Below are 16,293 nucleotides of genomic sequence, written 5' to 3'. Positions count from 1 at the left end.
CCAGGGGAGTCTGCTAACAAACAAATCTGTATCCAGTTTTGTTGGGTATGATACATCTAACCAATTGATCAGAGCTGCCGTTTGGCCGTCGGCCAATCAGTACAGGTAACAATAGAGACCAGATAAGGTGTTCGGCGCAGGCACCGTCTGATTGTTTCGTGGCTGCTTTTCTTAGAGGAAAAAAAAAATAACGTATACCGTTGCTTCTTCACTGCTAGAGCCAATGTGGTCTGCCTGGCTCTAACACAACACTTGTGCCTATGTCTCCAACGTCGCCTGCCAGTTCCTAGATCAACTGCCGTCAAAACCACCACTGTGGGTTTCATTATGGCAGCTGTTATTTCTGTGGGGCTCCAGAAGGATTTGTTTACCCATCCTGGGCTGATGAGACACGCAGATTCTAGAACTTCCTATCTCAGTAGTCTTCCAGCGGTGCCAAAGTCAATCATCCTGACGCCCAATCAACCAGTCATGCTCTATTATCTGATGAAAGATTACCTGAATTACTTGAATAGGAGCCCTGAAATATGCAGGTCTCACCAACCCAAGGGCGAAAATTTTCGCTTCCCTCAGGGCAAGGGCTGTTTGGCTACCACGGTGCACTGACTTCCTCCCGTAACGTTAACGACGGTCTCCAAAACAGATCCAAGACACCACCACCAACGCGAGCCGTCAATCGCAGAACGAAAATAGAAGCGCCTTACGCGCATCACTACGCGCGCACATGAGACAGCTCCCGAGTCGCGATATCCAGTTACTCAGCAGCCGATATTCTTGGCCAGAACGCTTGATTGGCCAGCAGCGAACGTAGCGAATGCAGGGGATAATATCAAGGCACTAACCGCCAAAAAAGCAGTTGGATCGATCTACATAACTTAAAACTTTAGTATTTGTCAATGATCCGCAGAAGGGTTTCTAATCCAGGGATCCGGGTTTTGGGGGTGTCGAAAAGCTTGTATTGGGCGGGAACTGGGGGTCTTTATAAACCTTTGGGATCCCGCCGGTCTCGATTTTTTTTTCTCTCACCAGCTCTTCAGTCCATACTCGATTCACATTCGATATTGTTGATCAATACTTTCCTTATTTCCTTCTTTCTTCTCTCTTTCCACAAGAATCTCCAGAGCGGTGCTCTCCACTTCTTTCTTTAAAAACCCACTTACTTCCAAACAACCAAGATGCAATACGCTCTTATACTCTCCCTCCTCCTCCCCCTCACCACCGCCTCCCCGGTGCCCCAAAACGGCGGCAAAAACGCCCAATCAATTCCCCTCGCCATCGCCGAGAACCAGCAATTCAAGACTCTCGCCGCCGGCTCGCACTGCGACCCCGCCACCCAGCCCGCCGCCTGCATCAAAGACCAATTCGCCCAATGCGTCAACGGCGCCTTCTCTGCCGGCACTGCATGCGCGGGCGGGCTAAAATGCTTCTCGCTCCCGCTCGTCAACAAGGTTGGGACCAGCGTGACCTGCACCTCAGACACAGATGCGGCCGCGAGAATGGGTTTTGCGAGTGTTGCGGAGCTGAACCAGGCGTTTGGGAACGCGGTGACGGCGTCGTTGGCGGCGCTAAGAACTGGGGAGCGCGGTAGCAAAGCGGGGCTTAATAGCAATGACAAGCCCAAGGCGGACGAGCAGGGCGGGACGGGCGAGAATGGAGCGGGCAATTCTACGCAAGTTGAGCATGCGGGACATGCTGGTGCTGCTGGTGGTGGTGCATCTGCTGGCGATGCGGCCGGTGGTGCATATGGAGGCGGCGCTGCGGGTGATGCTGCTGGTGGTGCTGCTGGTGCAGGAAACGAAGGCGCCGCTGCCGGTGGTGCTGCGGGTGATGCTGCTGGTGGTGCTGCGGGTGATGTTGCTGGTGGTGCTGCGGGTGATGCTGCTGGTGGTGCTGCGGGTGATGCTGCTGGTGGTGCTGCTGGTGCAGGACACAAAGGTGCCGCTGCCGGCGGTGCAGGAAACGAAGGCGCCGCTGCCGGTGGTGCTGCGGGTGATGCTGCCGGTGGTGCTGCTGGTGCAGGAAACGAAGGCGCCGCTGCCGGTGATGCTGCTGGTGGTGCTGCTGGTGCAGGACACAAAGGCGCCGCTGCCGGCGGTGCAGGAAACGAAGGCGCCGCTGCCGGTGGTGCTGCGGGTGATGCTGCTGGTGGTGCTGCTGGTGCAGGAAAAGAAGGAGCCGCTGCCGGCGGTGCTGCGGGTGATGCTGCTGGTGGTGCTGCTGGTGGTGCCCACGCAGACGCACCAGCTTCAAAGACTACACCCCCGGCAGGAGTACCCCCTCCTTCCGCAACTCTCCCTTCCCAAACCGATACTCCCGCCCGCAATGGCACTGCAGGAAAAAACACTGCTCTCCCCGAGCCCGTCCAGACCAATGCGCCCAACGGCACTGCAGCCCCGGCAGAGACTGCCCTACCAACAGGCACTGCCCCCCCTGTAGAGGGTAAACAGCCAGCAGAGACAGGCACCCCAGGGGCTGAAGCTCCGTGCACCGATACCCCGCCTGCTGCAACTGGGGCTCCTGAGAAGGCTACTCCTCCTACTGGTACTGCTATGCCGATGCCGGAGGGGACTGCGGCTACAGAAACTGCTCCTCCTGCGAAAGAGACTGCACCTCCTGCGAAAGAGACTGCTCCTGCGGCCACTGAGACTGCACCTCCGGCGAAGGAGACTGCTCCTCCTGCGAAAGAGACTGCTCTGCCCGCGAAGGAGACCGCTCCTGCGGCCACAGCGACTGCCCCTCCTGCGAAAGCGACTGCTCCTGCTGGATACGGCGCCGGAGCTTATTAGATTTAATGTTTATGGACGATTATGGTTATACTTAGTTAGTAGGTGATGGTGATAGCGGTTAGTGGGGTTGTGGAGGTGGAAAGGGTTAATTGGGTACGGATCTCTGTTATGTAGTCAGATTAAAGAATTCAATAGTGTTTATGAAGTATTTGTGAAGTATTAAGAAGAGTTATCGCGTGCTGAATTGTTGGTGTGGATTGGAGATAGTGAATTAGTTGGGATGGACTGGCCGAGTGATTTTCTCTGTTTACACAGGATTCACAGGAGTATTAGTTCTCATCTAACCAATGGAGCTCCCATGAGGAAGATGTATAAGGACTTCCTTCCCAATATTATGGCTGAGACAGACTTCCTGCACGAACATTGTCCGCTGGGGCTAATTAACTTTTGGCAGCATTGCAGGAGGGGATCATGGCGTATCACTCGGGCGCCAAGTCACTAATTGCCTGTAGTTAGCTCACCAACCCAGCCAGTCCGGCCACCACAACGAGCCCTGGGGCTCGAGGAGATCATGGAATATCACTCGATAAACTCTTACTTTCACGCTACATGTATATTGGTTCCGGTCACGGTAGACCAACAACACTTTTCCCCTCAAAAACACCCACCCGCCCCAAATAATATCATACCCTTCAAAAAATGGGAAAGTCAAAGTTTGGAGACAGACAATCTATAGGACTACGCGTTCTCTGTTTTAGATTCCTCGATCTTCAATTTTTGAAGGGGTAGATATGGTTCAAAAAATAGGACTGTCCGGCTTAATGGCTGGTGTGTTCCACGAGGCATCGACGCTCGAGGCCTCTCCCCGAGAGAACTTAAGGCATAGGGGTTGACGAGGCGAGTATACTCAAGCCAAACCCTCTTGCTCGCCTCGAACTCTCGGGGTTTAGGTACATGTAATCGACATATATTCACTGGGTTTGATATTTCCGATAGTAACATTGGAAGTACATATTCCCTAAATTTTCATCCCACTATTACCATAAAACACAATTTTTACAGATCCGAATATAGTACAAGTAATTATCTGCCTCGAGGCATCACCTCTCTTTACACGAGAAAGCAAAGGCATGGACCATACAAAGCAGATGCACCTCGAGGCATTTGCCCCCACCCGCCTCGAGTAGCCTGGCGGACCACACTACTAATGGTCGTCGTTAAAAAAAAAATGGAAAAGGTCTAAAATGACACAGTTTTCGGTAGACGTGCTCTGCAATAACACATGATGTAAGATGACACAGTTCGCTATGATTCAAAACAGAAAGTCTACTCGACCTCACGCCGAGAGCACAAAGACATCGGGCAAAGCCAGTAATAAGTGTCAATTCCCAGCCCCACCACTATCAAAAATCAAAATAGTCTCATAATTTATTTCACTACGAAAATCAAATAAAAAAAGAACAAAAGATACTGTAACGACTTATTGCTGATTGAGCGTTACTATCCCCACCCCTGGTTTGAACTCAAGACCTTGTCCAAACACGCGGTGTCTAACCCGACGAGCAGTCTAACCACTAGACCACTCGCCCATGGTGGATGGTGCGCTGGAAGTGCTACTTAAGCTAGCTTGGCGGTGTGCCAAGATGAAGCAGAACCCCTAACCCTTCGATGTCAATGCATCGTGTGTTATTGTAGAGCACGTCTACCAAAAACTGTGTCATTTTAGACCTTTTCCGTAAAAAAAAAACACCCAAATATGTAACCTAGTTTAACGTCCCAAAACCAGCTAACTACGTGATTAAATCATTTATTGAGACCTAAAACTATAATATAGGTGTTTTTTCGTCTCGGCCAGTAGCTGGAATGTTGATTTACCGTGGCAGGAACCATAGTCCATCGCCGCCTCCATCTAATCTTCTAGCCCTCCGGAATCAAGTGCAACATCCTTCAGCCTTGAATCCAGCGAAAGAAGACTGCGTGCTTGTGCGAGAGTATGCAGGCAACCGCCTCTTTCAGCCCTGGTACGGACGAGAAGAGCGCTTTGAATGTTTCGACTCTTTCTTCAATGTGTGGAAAGATATGTGATGGACGATGTGCATGAGACCAGGGTGGCTCTTTGGTGGTTTTGTGTTGGTTGGAGCCTGCTGTCTTGAATTTTCTTGTTAGAAGACTATTTTGACGCTGGGGGGGGGCGGGGGGGCGATGGAGGACGATTTTGGAGATAGACTTGCACGATCACGGGGCAGGCCGCACTACTCGTGAAGTATGTACATCTTGTAGCAACTCGGATCTGGACGCCAACTATTCCACGATATAGGTGCAGCATTTGAATTGCTTCTTGGTGTGGCCCAAGGGGAGGTTTGAGAAGTGACCTCGAGGTACTTGTCATCGTTTCCCCCGGTTCTTGATCGTCTCCCGCTCCTGTTGTCCTCGAGGACGATGAAAAGGTGAGCCCAGGAGAGAGTGCGGGTCGGAGGTTTTATGGGCAGCTAGCTGCTACGTAGGCTAGAGTATCACATCCAAAACCCTACATGTAGTCTCGTGCCCAGCCTGTGGTGCGTGTAGTCTGCAGAACGAGGAACGAGTTGACAAAAATCTATGCACGAGACTACCAAAACCCTAGCCCTACACTAGCGCTAAGGATTAGATTAGATCAACCAAGATCGAGCCCCCTTCAGTGGGACGGGGTTATAACAGAAATCCGGACAGTACTGTCATGCGTTGTTGGCTTAGCTTAAGGGATAAAACTTCATTCCATCTCCATTAGCTGCCGTCACAGCTGCAACGGCCTGGGTTCGAATCCCAGGTCGGGCAAGGAGGGGCCCTCACCCCGTACTTCGCTGCAGTTTTTGCTCCCGGATTTCTCTTTTGAAATGACGCTTTTTCCTTGGTCGTTTTTATATATTAATGGTCTCGCACATGATACAGTGAATTTTAGTATATGACACGTCGTGATCGCGGGATGTTCTGACTCCTGGTCATCATTTGAATCTTGCCAAAGCCAACGTGCTAAACAAACCCATCAAACAGGGTTAGGGTCTTCAATTTCTTGATTGTCTACCACGAAAAAAATCCAAAACATTCTAACCCTAATTTTAGGGATATGGGCAAAACCATAATAATTCTGCTCCCCGAGATAAAAAAAAAATATGTGCGGGGTGCAAATTACTGTGTTAGTATTGAGACGAGGAAAAAAAGAGAAGGGGAAATGCACCATAGACTATCGCGAGTTTCAGTCGTTTTAGCGGTGATAACTATCCGGATCCAAAATCTTGGAACCAGAGCTTTTTCGCAGCATGTCCTGCTTTACCACTACCGTGATGATGTCTCTCTCCTCTTCCCATGTGCCGAAGGCCCGGGAAATGGTTGGCTGGTTCATGGATAATCACTCGATTTTCACATCCTTTCGGACTTCGCGGTGAAAGACCATCCACCACTATCTAGATCTAGCCATCACACAGCACGATCATTCCCCACAATATTTACACCCCCCATACACCTCCTAGCGCCGTGTAGTATCTTTGGGTTGGAGAAGAAGAGAGGACTAAATTAGATAGCAAGGAACGGCCACAGCTGCACAGGGAGGTTGGAGGTAGAGAGTTATGGGTGTCTTAGCATGTGACTATCATCATAAATTCTCACTCGGGCGCCAAGCAAACACCTACCCGTGATTCCAAACACAACTGTGAAGTCTTCTCCGACACATCGCCCTCCTAGTAGCACAGCCACCGTCCCAGGACGCCCATATGTCAATGATCAAAACGCATTAAAAAGTCCACTCCCACTCCCACTCAGAGGACCAAGTCACTGCGCACAAAACTTCATATTCCTAACAGATGGAAAAAAAAAAGAATAGAAAAAAAAACAAACACCCAAAGAATGAGCAGAGGCCAAACCGAACCCTGGACCACAAAGAAAAAGAAAAGCACATAGAAGGCGCCGACATAACCCCCTCCCCTCCCCACAGCATGAGACCATCTCAAATAACCCCACCCTCCACCCTCCACTCCCCTCCCCACCGCAACACAAGACAAGACTAGACCAAAAAAAAAAAAAAGAGACTAAGCCCAACACCAAATCGACTCATGACTACAGTAGCATGGCCCATGGTGCTATCTAGACCGTTCTAACCTACACACAAATACTAAAACACTTTTCTTTTCAATTATTTTCCGCCTGTACTCATTGCATGCGCCCCCACCCCCACCACCCACCCACCCCCCCAAAACCTCGCTGCTAAATGGTGGTATACTTCTACACGATAGTATTACAACCCCTCGCAGCCCTCAGGTCAGTCGGTACGTAGGTAGGTTAGTGATTGAGTGAGCATAGATGCAACCCACACCACACACACATCACTCCCACTCCAATGAATCCCCCACCGGCACATTCCCATTCAAGCTATTATGATTCTGTTGCTGCTGTGGCGGCGCCTGGGCTTTTCCCCTCCCCCCCCTCGGGGCCGGCCTCTGCGGCAGCGGATGTTTCTGCTGCTGCTGGCCTCTCGACGGGTGCGGCTCCACCTGCACGCCCTCATATGCGTCCCAGCCACTCCCTGACTGCTCTGCTTGCGGCGTCTCCCACTGGTCGTTCACCGGGACACCGCCGCTGCCGTTGCCATTGCCGTTGCCATTGCTGTTCCCGTTTGAGCGCTGCGGTGGCGCTGCGGCTCTGGGTGGGTTTGGACGCTGCGGGGGTGGGGCTTGTTGTTGTTGATGCTGGGGAGGCGGCGCGGGCGCTCGCCCGTTAAGTCTCCCGTACGAGTCTCCACCGCCGCCGCCTCTTGCGCCGCCGCGCCCACCACGGCCACCGCGCCCACCACGACTGCTGACCTTGCTGGCGAGCATGGCGTCGATGACGTCTTGCGGGATTGTGCCTGCCACTGGTGCAGGGCCAGTAACGGGGGTTGAGTTTGCAAGGATACTCTTCCCGCCGTCCTCCGTGAGTCGCTTTCGCACTTTGATCTTGAGGTATCCCATCCCGAGCTTCCTAACGTCCTCAGAGTCTTCGTCATCTTCGTCGTCTTCATCGTCAGGTTGATCCTCGAAGTAGCGGTCCTGCTCAAAGTCATTTGTTGAGATGATGCCGGCGGGGGCAAAGATGTATGCTTCACCCTCGTTGAGGGCCACAATGCGGGCGAGGAGGGAGAGGGCGTTGGCATCGGACTCGACGGCAACGGCCGCGAGATGGCGCTTCATGAAGGCGAGCCATTCGGGGGAGGTGAAGCGGTGCGCGATGATGATATTGCAGAGGTCGAGGAGCTTGGGGGAGATTGTGGGCTCTTGGGTGGAAATGAGGACGCGGGTGGCGAGATGGCGTTGCTGCCGAATTACGGAGAGGAGGTTGTCGGTGAGCTTTTGGGCGGGGGAGGTGGCGGTCATGTACTGTGATTATTTTATATACTGTTAGTTATTGTAGGTTATAGTGCGGAGAAGAGGGGAGAGGGGAGTTACCTTGTGAGCTTCGTCAAGAGCGATCACCCGCCCATACTTTACATCCTTCTCCAGAAACAGGCCCACACAGATATCAAACAACGCACACGCACTCGCCTCATCCACAAAAGGATCACTCAGATCCACAATCGTAATCACGCCGGGCGTAAAATCCCACACCTCCTCCACGCCCTCCCGCATCTCCAAAAAGCTCTCCAAGATCTCTAACCGCAGCGTCAGCGGGCCCTTCTGCATAGGCGTCAGATCCGCCTGCAGGATCATCTCTCGAAACAGCTTATAGTCGAACCCCGAACCGTAGATGCTACTTGCTGTAGCCAGCTCGCGCAGGATCTTGCGCACATACTCCATGTACAGTGGCGGATGATCTGAGTTCTTGTCAACCGACATGAGAGAGAGCATGCGCTCGATGTTGAGGTCGGACTGCTTCAGCTTGAGCGGCTTGACGATAAGGTTTTGTGAGGCGATGCCGGAGTAGAGGCGCGACATCTGGGGATAGTTTGAGGAGGAAACTAAGATGCGCACGGGCATGTGCGTGGCCAGATAGGCGGCTTCGCAAGGGCGGAGGGCGTTGGCACTGTTGTTGATATCGAAGTGGAAGACCATTGCCGTGAGGGGATTGGGTAGAGCCCCGAGGATGGGGGACTTGACGAGCATGTTTTCTATAATATTTCATATTAGTACACATTCTCTCCACGAAGCAATTATGCAGAAAACCCGTAAAAGAAAAAGAAAAGCTCACCAAGCATACAAGCCAACGTATGACTTTTCCCCGACCCCTGCAGCCCACAAATAAACGCGGACCATGGCGCATTCCCATTCAAAAACACCCTGGGATCCCCCCTTTTCTCAGGCTTCCTCCCGCCATCATAGTAGCCGCTGTCGTCGCTGCTGCGGTCCGTAATATCGCCCGACCGCTTCCGCACATCCCCGGGGTCAACGAGCTCCAATGCGCGCCCGAGAAGCCCATATTGATTTAGTGCGGCAGGGCAGTGCTTATCGACGAAGAGGCCTGCGGCTGCAGTGAATACGGGGGTGGTGATGAGGGAGTGCCGCTGGGAGGCGAGGGAGACGTCGTGGTGCGAACCGGCACCGTTAGGGCCGGAGGGGGCCTCACCGAGCAGACTGAGCTGCTGGTAGAGGTTTGCAGCGAGGTTCTGGGAAAAGCTCCGTGCCATTGCTGTGTGTGTGGTGATGTGGTGGTGGTGGTAGTGGTGGTAGTGGTGGTTTGGGGGGGGGGGGGGGGGGGGTAGAATGGATGGAGGGGGAGTGGAGGGGCTTGGTTGCGGGAAGTCGAGAGAGCGAGGTGAGCTAGGTGGAGAAGATGACACAGTACTGCTGGAGGAGAAGGAAGAAGAGGTGACCGAAAGCAAGAAAAAACCAAAATTGGTGATATATCGGTTAATTGGAGGGAAGACGGAGACGGAAAGACCAGTGCAGTGTTTGACGGCCTTCTTTATATACATGCAGACACACAAAAAAAAAGATATATCTAATCTCAGCTCTCCTGCGCACTGAGGGGTTAACCCAACACACACGCAGCTACCCGCGTGAAGGCAGGCAGCAGTACTACTGTAAACTCTGCTTCTTCTTCCTCTTCTTCTTCTGCCCACATACATTAACCATTATTATACCTACATATGATATCCTCAACAATGCCCGGGCCCCCCTCTCCCCCTCCCACTACGCATGATTGGGTATAAATGCGATTCAGGCAATCACCCAGTTGCACCCACCTCCCCCCATTCTCAGGCGTCCCACTATCTCCCCCGGAGCCCAAGATGTGGGGAGGGGTTTAAACCCAAATACGAAAGCGCGGGAGCAGAGGGCAGAAGGCGGAAGGGGACGCCTTAACAGAAAACTATGATCGAGCTGCGATATGCTTACTAGTGTTTAACCTGCAGGTCAGATTCAGGCACCCCAGCCTGGGATTCGATGATGACTAAGCCAGACAGAACCCCAACACCACAACTCCGGAGGTTTTGGGTGACCCGCAGCGAGGGATGCGGCCGTCTTCCGAGACATGTTTTGGATGCTTCAGGTCAAAAGTAATGCGGTGTGACGCTATGGTGCATGCTGAGATGTGGGTCATGGATGATCACTCGTTAGTCTTGGATCATATGTCATCACTCGGTCAATAGGTCGATTGATTGATTGATTACTTCATTAATTTCAGTCAATAGGTCAGAAATGGTTTTGAAACTGCAGTAATCTCTCGCTATAAGGATACGATCGGGACCGAAATTTTGCATTCTTATTGAGAATTATCGCTATAGGAAGCTAAGGATTAGGTGTGAAGAAGGTTAACGGCACCGGGCCATCCTAGCCGAAGCCGCCTCACTTTATCAGTAGAAATAGTCTAGATTTTAAACAATCAAACGGTCGTACCATAGCCACGATTTGAATCTTTCATCTCATACACTTACGAAAACTAAAGTTGGTCATACAAGTTCATGGACAATGTCGTTTTTTCTTCTTTTTCTTCACTTCATACACGATTATATAAATATAGACTATGCTTTTCGCTTCCCGCAATTCAACATCAACTACAATACCAAAAGATGGTATGGATTCGCTACGTTATTCCCGTTAATGCGCTAGTAATGCAGCAAGAATACGGCATTACTACGGTATTCTTTTTTGTAATGCCGGTTTAATTCCGTATTATTCACTAAATCCCGTAGTCATATGTACAGTACTGATTTCACCCCGTTTTTTCGTACTGTAACTCATCATACATGAACAGAATTAACAATACATACCAATCATCCAAAGGTCATGTACTCAATCTCCAACCACTCAAATCCTCCTATAGCAATAATCATCATACCCATCGGGCATAGCGGTTTGTTTTGAGGGTTATGTATCGAGCCTAAGGCTCGCCCATGTCGAGTAAGCTAGAACACAAGAGAGTTTATGCCTGTTCTATTAATACATTTTTAGTCATCGTTCTCTAAGCGGGAAAAAGGTTTCGACAAAACCGTTGCAACGTCTCCCTCTCCTCTTCCAACCTTCGTGGCCGGCGACCACATCGATGTCCCCATACATTTTCTAGCGATAATATCAATCATCAAAAATGTACTCAATACTCAATCTCTGACCGTTCAAATCTTCCCATCGCAATCATCGTAACCATGGGGCAAAGCGGTTTACTTTGAGAATTATCGAGAATAAGAGAGGTCATTCCTCTATTAATAGACTTAAGGACACGTTTCAACTTTGTTTTCGACAAAACCGTTGCAACGTCTCCCTCTCCTCTTTCATCCTTCGTGGCCAGCGACCACATCGATATCCCCCTACATTTTCTAGCGATAATACCAATCATCAAAATGTACTCAATACTCAATCTCTGACCGTTCAAATCCTCCCATACCAATAATCATCATAACCATCGGGCATAGCGGTTTACTTGGAGAATTATCGAGAATAAGAGAGTTTATTCATCTATTAAGAGACTTAAGGACACGTTTCAAAATCTTTTTAATTTTTATTTTATTTTATCTTTTTCTACAACGCCCCCCTTTCCAACCTTTGTGGCCGCCAACCACATCGGTATCCCCCCTACATTTTTTATACGTTGTTATACAATGCGAGGATCCCTCTCCTATTCCAAACTCCACCCTCCTGTACTATGACCCTACAAATCATCCTCTGAGACCTCCCCTCTTCCAGACTTTGTGGTTGCAGCCACAAAGCGAGGAAGAGACGACGGGGGTGAAAGAGGAGGGCATATACTCTTCCAAACTTTACGTTTGCAGCCACAAAGCCAGGAAGAGGTAGAGACGAGTAAGGAGAGAAAAGAAAAAATAGGAAGAGGGAATCCAAGCATACCATTTTCCTACGCCCAACGAACCTCCGTTGAGATGATTATCAACCATCATAGTACATGTACTCATCCATATCTAGAGTTTCCGGGTTATACAAACGCGGGATCTCCTTCGGTATCCCGAAATAATCCACGGTGCTGTACACATACCCATCATAAACAGGTGTTGACGCCTCCTCCGCTACCCTCTCTCCCTCTTCCTCAGAAGTCTCAGTATGATCACTATCACTATGAGGGCTATTGTTGTTGGTCCTCCTCTTCAGAACACTCGGCTTCGGAAAGTTCCTGTTCCTGTTCCTGTTCCGATGCCTGAACAGCGTTTTCAGCTCCTGGCAAACCGAATTGACTTGAGCGACGTGACGCAGTGTTATGAGCTCGCCAGTATACGGGTGGGGTTCAAGGAGGTGAGGAAGGGCGATAATGGTGGTGGTGTTGGTAGACATTTGGGGTTTTTGACTTGTACAGGTTGTGGGGGGATTGAGCTGTTTGGTGGGTTTTTGTTGTTGTTGTTGTGATAATGAGAAGAGAAGCCAGCTGCTGCTGTTGGAGTTGCTGTTGGTGTTGTACGATAATGAATTAAGAGATTTAGATAATGAATTAAGAGATTTCGATAATGAATTAAGAATGAAGAGAAGATCGTTTTATATAGAGGTGAGGAGAGAAGACAGCTGTTGTTCGAGGCTCGTTGTGAAACACTTGTCACCTTAAATCTGTAGACAGATACATCCGTTTTCTCCTCATAGCTGTTGCGTTCCATCATGGTGATGATTTGTCTTTTGACGGTTTCAAGTGAGGGTGAAGACACATGTAGGCTGTGATATCTATGTGGCCTCCTGATCTGTGGTTAACTATATGGGCCTGCTGATGTGGTATACGATGCTGCTTGAAACGAGCCAGAAGGTCTCCGTAGAGCGAGATGCTTGATAGACCAGATCCTCATGCTTCATTCAAGACGTGGCTCTTCTAGTAAAGCCAACTTACACGTCGTGATGATCTACGCCGGAGTGTAAGTAGAGGTAAGATTTCCAGTGACGAGACAGAACAGATAGCAGGAAGAGACGTACATAGCTGAGTGTCCTTACAATGGTGGTGATGGCCTTTATACATAGTGGTGGCCAGGTACTGGGTAGAGTTCCTCAGCCTTTACGCAGCGAGCGGTTGAAGACGGAAAATGGTGTCCCGGAGTAAGTACACACAAAAAGCACGATGACCCATCCAAATCTGCTACAGAGTCTTGGTCCGCATGTGGTTGATGTTTAGTGGGGATTAAAATCGAAGAATGCGTCTGAGCAGCCTTTCTTGATGGTGTTTGTGATTCGGTGCATGATTCCGCGAAGGCTGTAATATAGCCATAGTCAATGCATTGATGATTGTCATTGTAATGTACTAGTAGAGGGATATGGGTTCAGGGTGCATTTTGATATCTTTGCACCGGCTTGCTCAAATGCCAATTAGAGAGGTGGAGAAATAATGGCGAGTGGTTTAGTGGGAGTACTACAGAGCTTGTCGAAACCGTGTACGTGGTACCAGAATTAAGGTTTTGGATTCGGGTCCAGGGGTGGAAGTACATGTAGTCTCTTGCTTACCTCGATGATGAATAGTACTTTTTGCTCCTTATGTATACGAGTCTATATGGAGTTAGGTGAGCTCAATGATGAGATCGGTGCTCGGAGAGGTCATGTTCTACGGTAAGTCTGTGAGCAGTACGTAAACGCAGGTACATAACTACATACATGTATTTGTACAGAGGATCATCTGGAAAGATGTCCTTGGTTAAAGCCGTGTATTTTTTGCAAATTTCCATGATACGCATATCATAAAACATTTTCACTCGTTCAGAATCTTCTAACACAGTTTATCATGTTTCTTTCATAAGGCCCTTAGAGTGCCCCATACCCTCTTTTGATACATCAAGTTGAATCATCCACCTCGTAGTAAATCTTCATGATGCCCTTCTGGCCATTTCGACACTCTTAGTAGACATGGCTCTCAGTTCCGTTCTAGGATATATATGCGATTTTCCCATTGCCTTACTATATTCTCATGATTTAGCGTGGTCCACGAGGACACTGGTACAACGTCAGGACGACGAACCTCGAGTACAATGTCTGTTCTTGCCTCGAGGACACCTCCAAACGCCGCCTCGAGTGTCCCGATCGCGGACCACACTGTCCTGATCATATCTGGATACATGTACTGATAATACAGGAGAACGGTTTTACAAGTGTAATAGGTGTAAAATACATGTAGCTCTCACCCTGAGAAGGAGAATATTTGTGTCGGCAGCTCCCACGGTGTCTATATCTTGTGTTTTTGAAGATCTATCTCCCACCTAATAAAGCTCGAATGATTATATTGATGATGATAAAAGAGCAAGACATAAGCAATACGTAGTCGTGACCAGTCCCCCGTCACAAGTACCACCTGTCCTCATATCACCCACAACCATTGCTAGCCAGAACACCTGCTACAACATCCCCGGACCTGACGAGACCCAGCTTCCACGGGACGAGATGTTCGAGACAGACCGACGAGAGAAAATATCGACGTGAGTGACTCAAAACCCGTCTCGATCTGGCCAATGTTACGGTCAGGAACTGTGTTAACTACTAGATCAGTGTGTACGTATACTATACATACCCCTTCGATAGCGAAAAAATTACAACATCTTCTTCTCGGACGGTTCTTATCGGGATAAAAATACTACAGAAAAGTGAGCAGAGATGCACCCATGCCCGCCGCATCAGAGCCAACACCAGGTGGGCGGACTCATTAAGCAGGGGCCACAAGCATTTTCCTCTCTCCTTGAATACGGTCGTAGTTCAGGGTTTTTAGTTTTCATTCTGCACACCTACCGGATTGGTAGGTGCTCACGCGCACAAGCCGAGTTGGTAATGTACGGACATTCGCAAGACACCGAGTTGGTGAACAGGCGACGAGATGAATGCTCCGAGTTGGTGACAAACACTCTGACCGAATTGGTCGTGGGCTAGGGGGCAGGAATGGAGAGGTCGGGGATGGAGGTGGTAATGTTACCTTCCTCTCGTGATGGGTGAGTACCTTCGTGTGCAGCGCCGAGAGCTGTGTTTTTTATACACGCGTTTATGGTGGCATTGGGGTCGATGTTCTTCTGCTTATGTTGAGAACAGGCGGTGCATGCAGCTATCGATGAGTTATAGGATATCACATAACTGTGGTTCTTCTTTGCAAGATAGAAAGAGGTGCTGATGATGAAAATGGTAGGAAAGTGAGTGAGGGGAGAGGATCGGTTTATGTATGGTGCGTGAGGGGGCTGGGGGAAGCCCGTCACGTTAATCTGCTCTGCGGGTACATAAGCGGAAGTCGATCATTGAGTTAATGTACGACAGGGCGCCAGCTCACCCAACCAGCAGTCATTGGCCGATTACTCACCATAGATAACCCTAAATCGGGAGATACATATCTGGGAATTTATTTGAGGGCGTCTTCGCTTGCAAAGCTTGGCGACAAAATCGTTTGGTGCAAGCAGGTCGGTGATCACACCAGAATTGGATGGGCAGGGTAATGATAATTATGCATGTTTTCGGGTGGGTGAAGCAATAGATCTATAGAGTGATAACTGATGTATACCTTATACTTCAAGAGGTAATCGTCCGAGTCTGGGCTCATCTATCGAGTTTCGACAGTATACATGGGACGAGACAAGACGAGACCAGCTCGTTTTGTCCCATGCCCATCACAACTATTGACCGTATAATATAGCTGATTCCTGACCAGTGGCTTCGATCCAATTACCATAGTGGCTACTCCTTGCCATCGTGATTCGCTGCTGTTCGCTGGGAGGCAAATTGGAAGCTTAAGTAGGATACGTGATACTAAAAATACCTATAATTCAACGTGTGGTATATGTCTTTGAATACTCTCCACATGAGGGCCATATACTCCCCATGGCCCACCAAACGCCAAGCCAGCCTCCAACCAACCCACCACCCTTCCTCGCGACCGCCTTACTCCTTCAAAACCACACCAACCGCAATCTCGGGCAGGCTCTTAACGTCTCCACATCCGTGGTCGAAAAAGACCACCTACTCGCAGCATGTGCTACCTCCCACACACACATGCACCCAGCGAGCAAAAGCTAACGGCAAGCCCCTGAGTTGATCTACTTCTGTGGTCGAGAGGGAATAAAGCTTTGTCCGCTAGCTAGCCCACCCCTGCTGTGTTGTACAGTTGTGTGGCGATGGGAGAGAGCGATTGTTGTCCGGTGCTGCTGATGTGTTGGTCTTTTGTGGCTGGGACGGATGTGCGTGGG

The 16,293-nt window shown here is 49.8% G+C and overlaps 3 protein-coding genes across 3 annotated transcripts; 1 reads left to right on the top strand and 2 right to left on the bottom strand.

Annotated features, from left to right (window-relative positions):
- Positions 1–1,175: 1,175 nt before the first annotated feature.
- Positions 1,176–2,786, top strand: H6S33_003521 (uncharacterized protein; the record flags this gene model as incomplete). The annotated part of the gene is made up of 1 exon (XM_044834871.1): positions 1,176–2,786. The coding sequence occupies one exon, from the start codon at positions 1,176–1,178 to the stop codon at positions 2,784–2,786; it is 1,611 nt and encodes a 536-aa protein (XP_044691882.1).
- A 4,295-nt stretch (positions 2,787–7,081) lies between these two features.
- On the bottom strand, positions 7,082–9,354 carry H6S33_003520 (uncharacterized protein; the record flags this gene model as incomplete). Its single annotated transcript, XM_044834870.1, has 3 exons — positions 7,082–8,110; positions 8,180–8,838; positions 8,919–9,354. 3 exons carry the CDS (start codon positions 9,352–9,354, stop codon positions 7,082–7,084), a joined length of 2,124 nt encoding a protein of 707 aa, XP_044691881.1.
- Positions 9,355–12,046: 2,692 nt separating this feature from the next.
- On the bottom strand, positions 12,047–12,445 carry H6S33_003519 (uncharacterized protein; the record flags this gene model as incomplete). Its single annotated transcript, XM_044834869.1, has 1 exon — positions 12,047–12,445. One exon carries the CDS (start codon positions 12,443–12,445, stop codon positions 12,047–12,049), a length of 399 nt encoding a protein of 132 aa, XP_044691880.1.
- Between the last annotated feature and the right edge of the window lie 3,848 nt (positions 12,446–16,293).

Source organism: Morchella sextelata (genome assembly GCF_020137385.1).
Source record: "Morchella sextelata strain SCLS chromosome Unknown scls_15, whole genome shotgun sequence".
NCBI lineage: Eukaryota > Fungi > Ascomycota > Pezizomycetes > Pezizales > Morchellaceae > Morchella > Morchella sextelata.
This window is presented reverse-complemented; position numbering and strand designations above follow the sequence as displayed.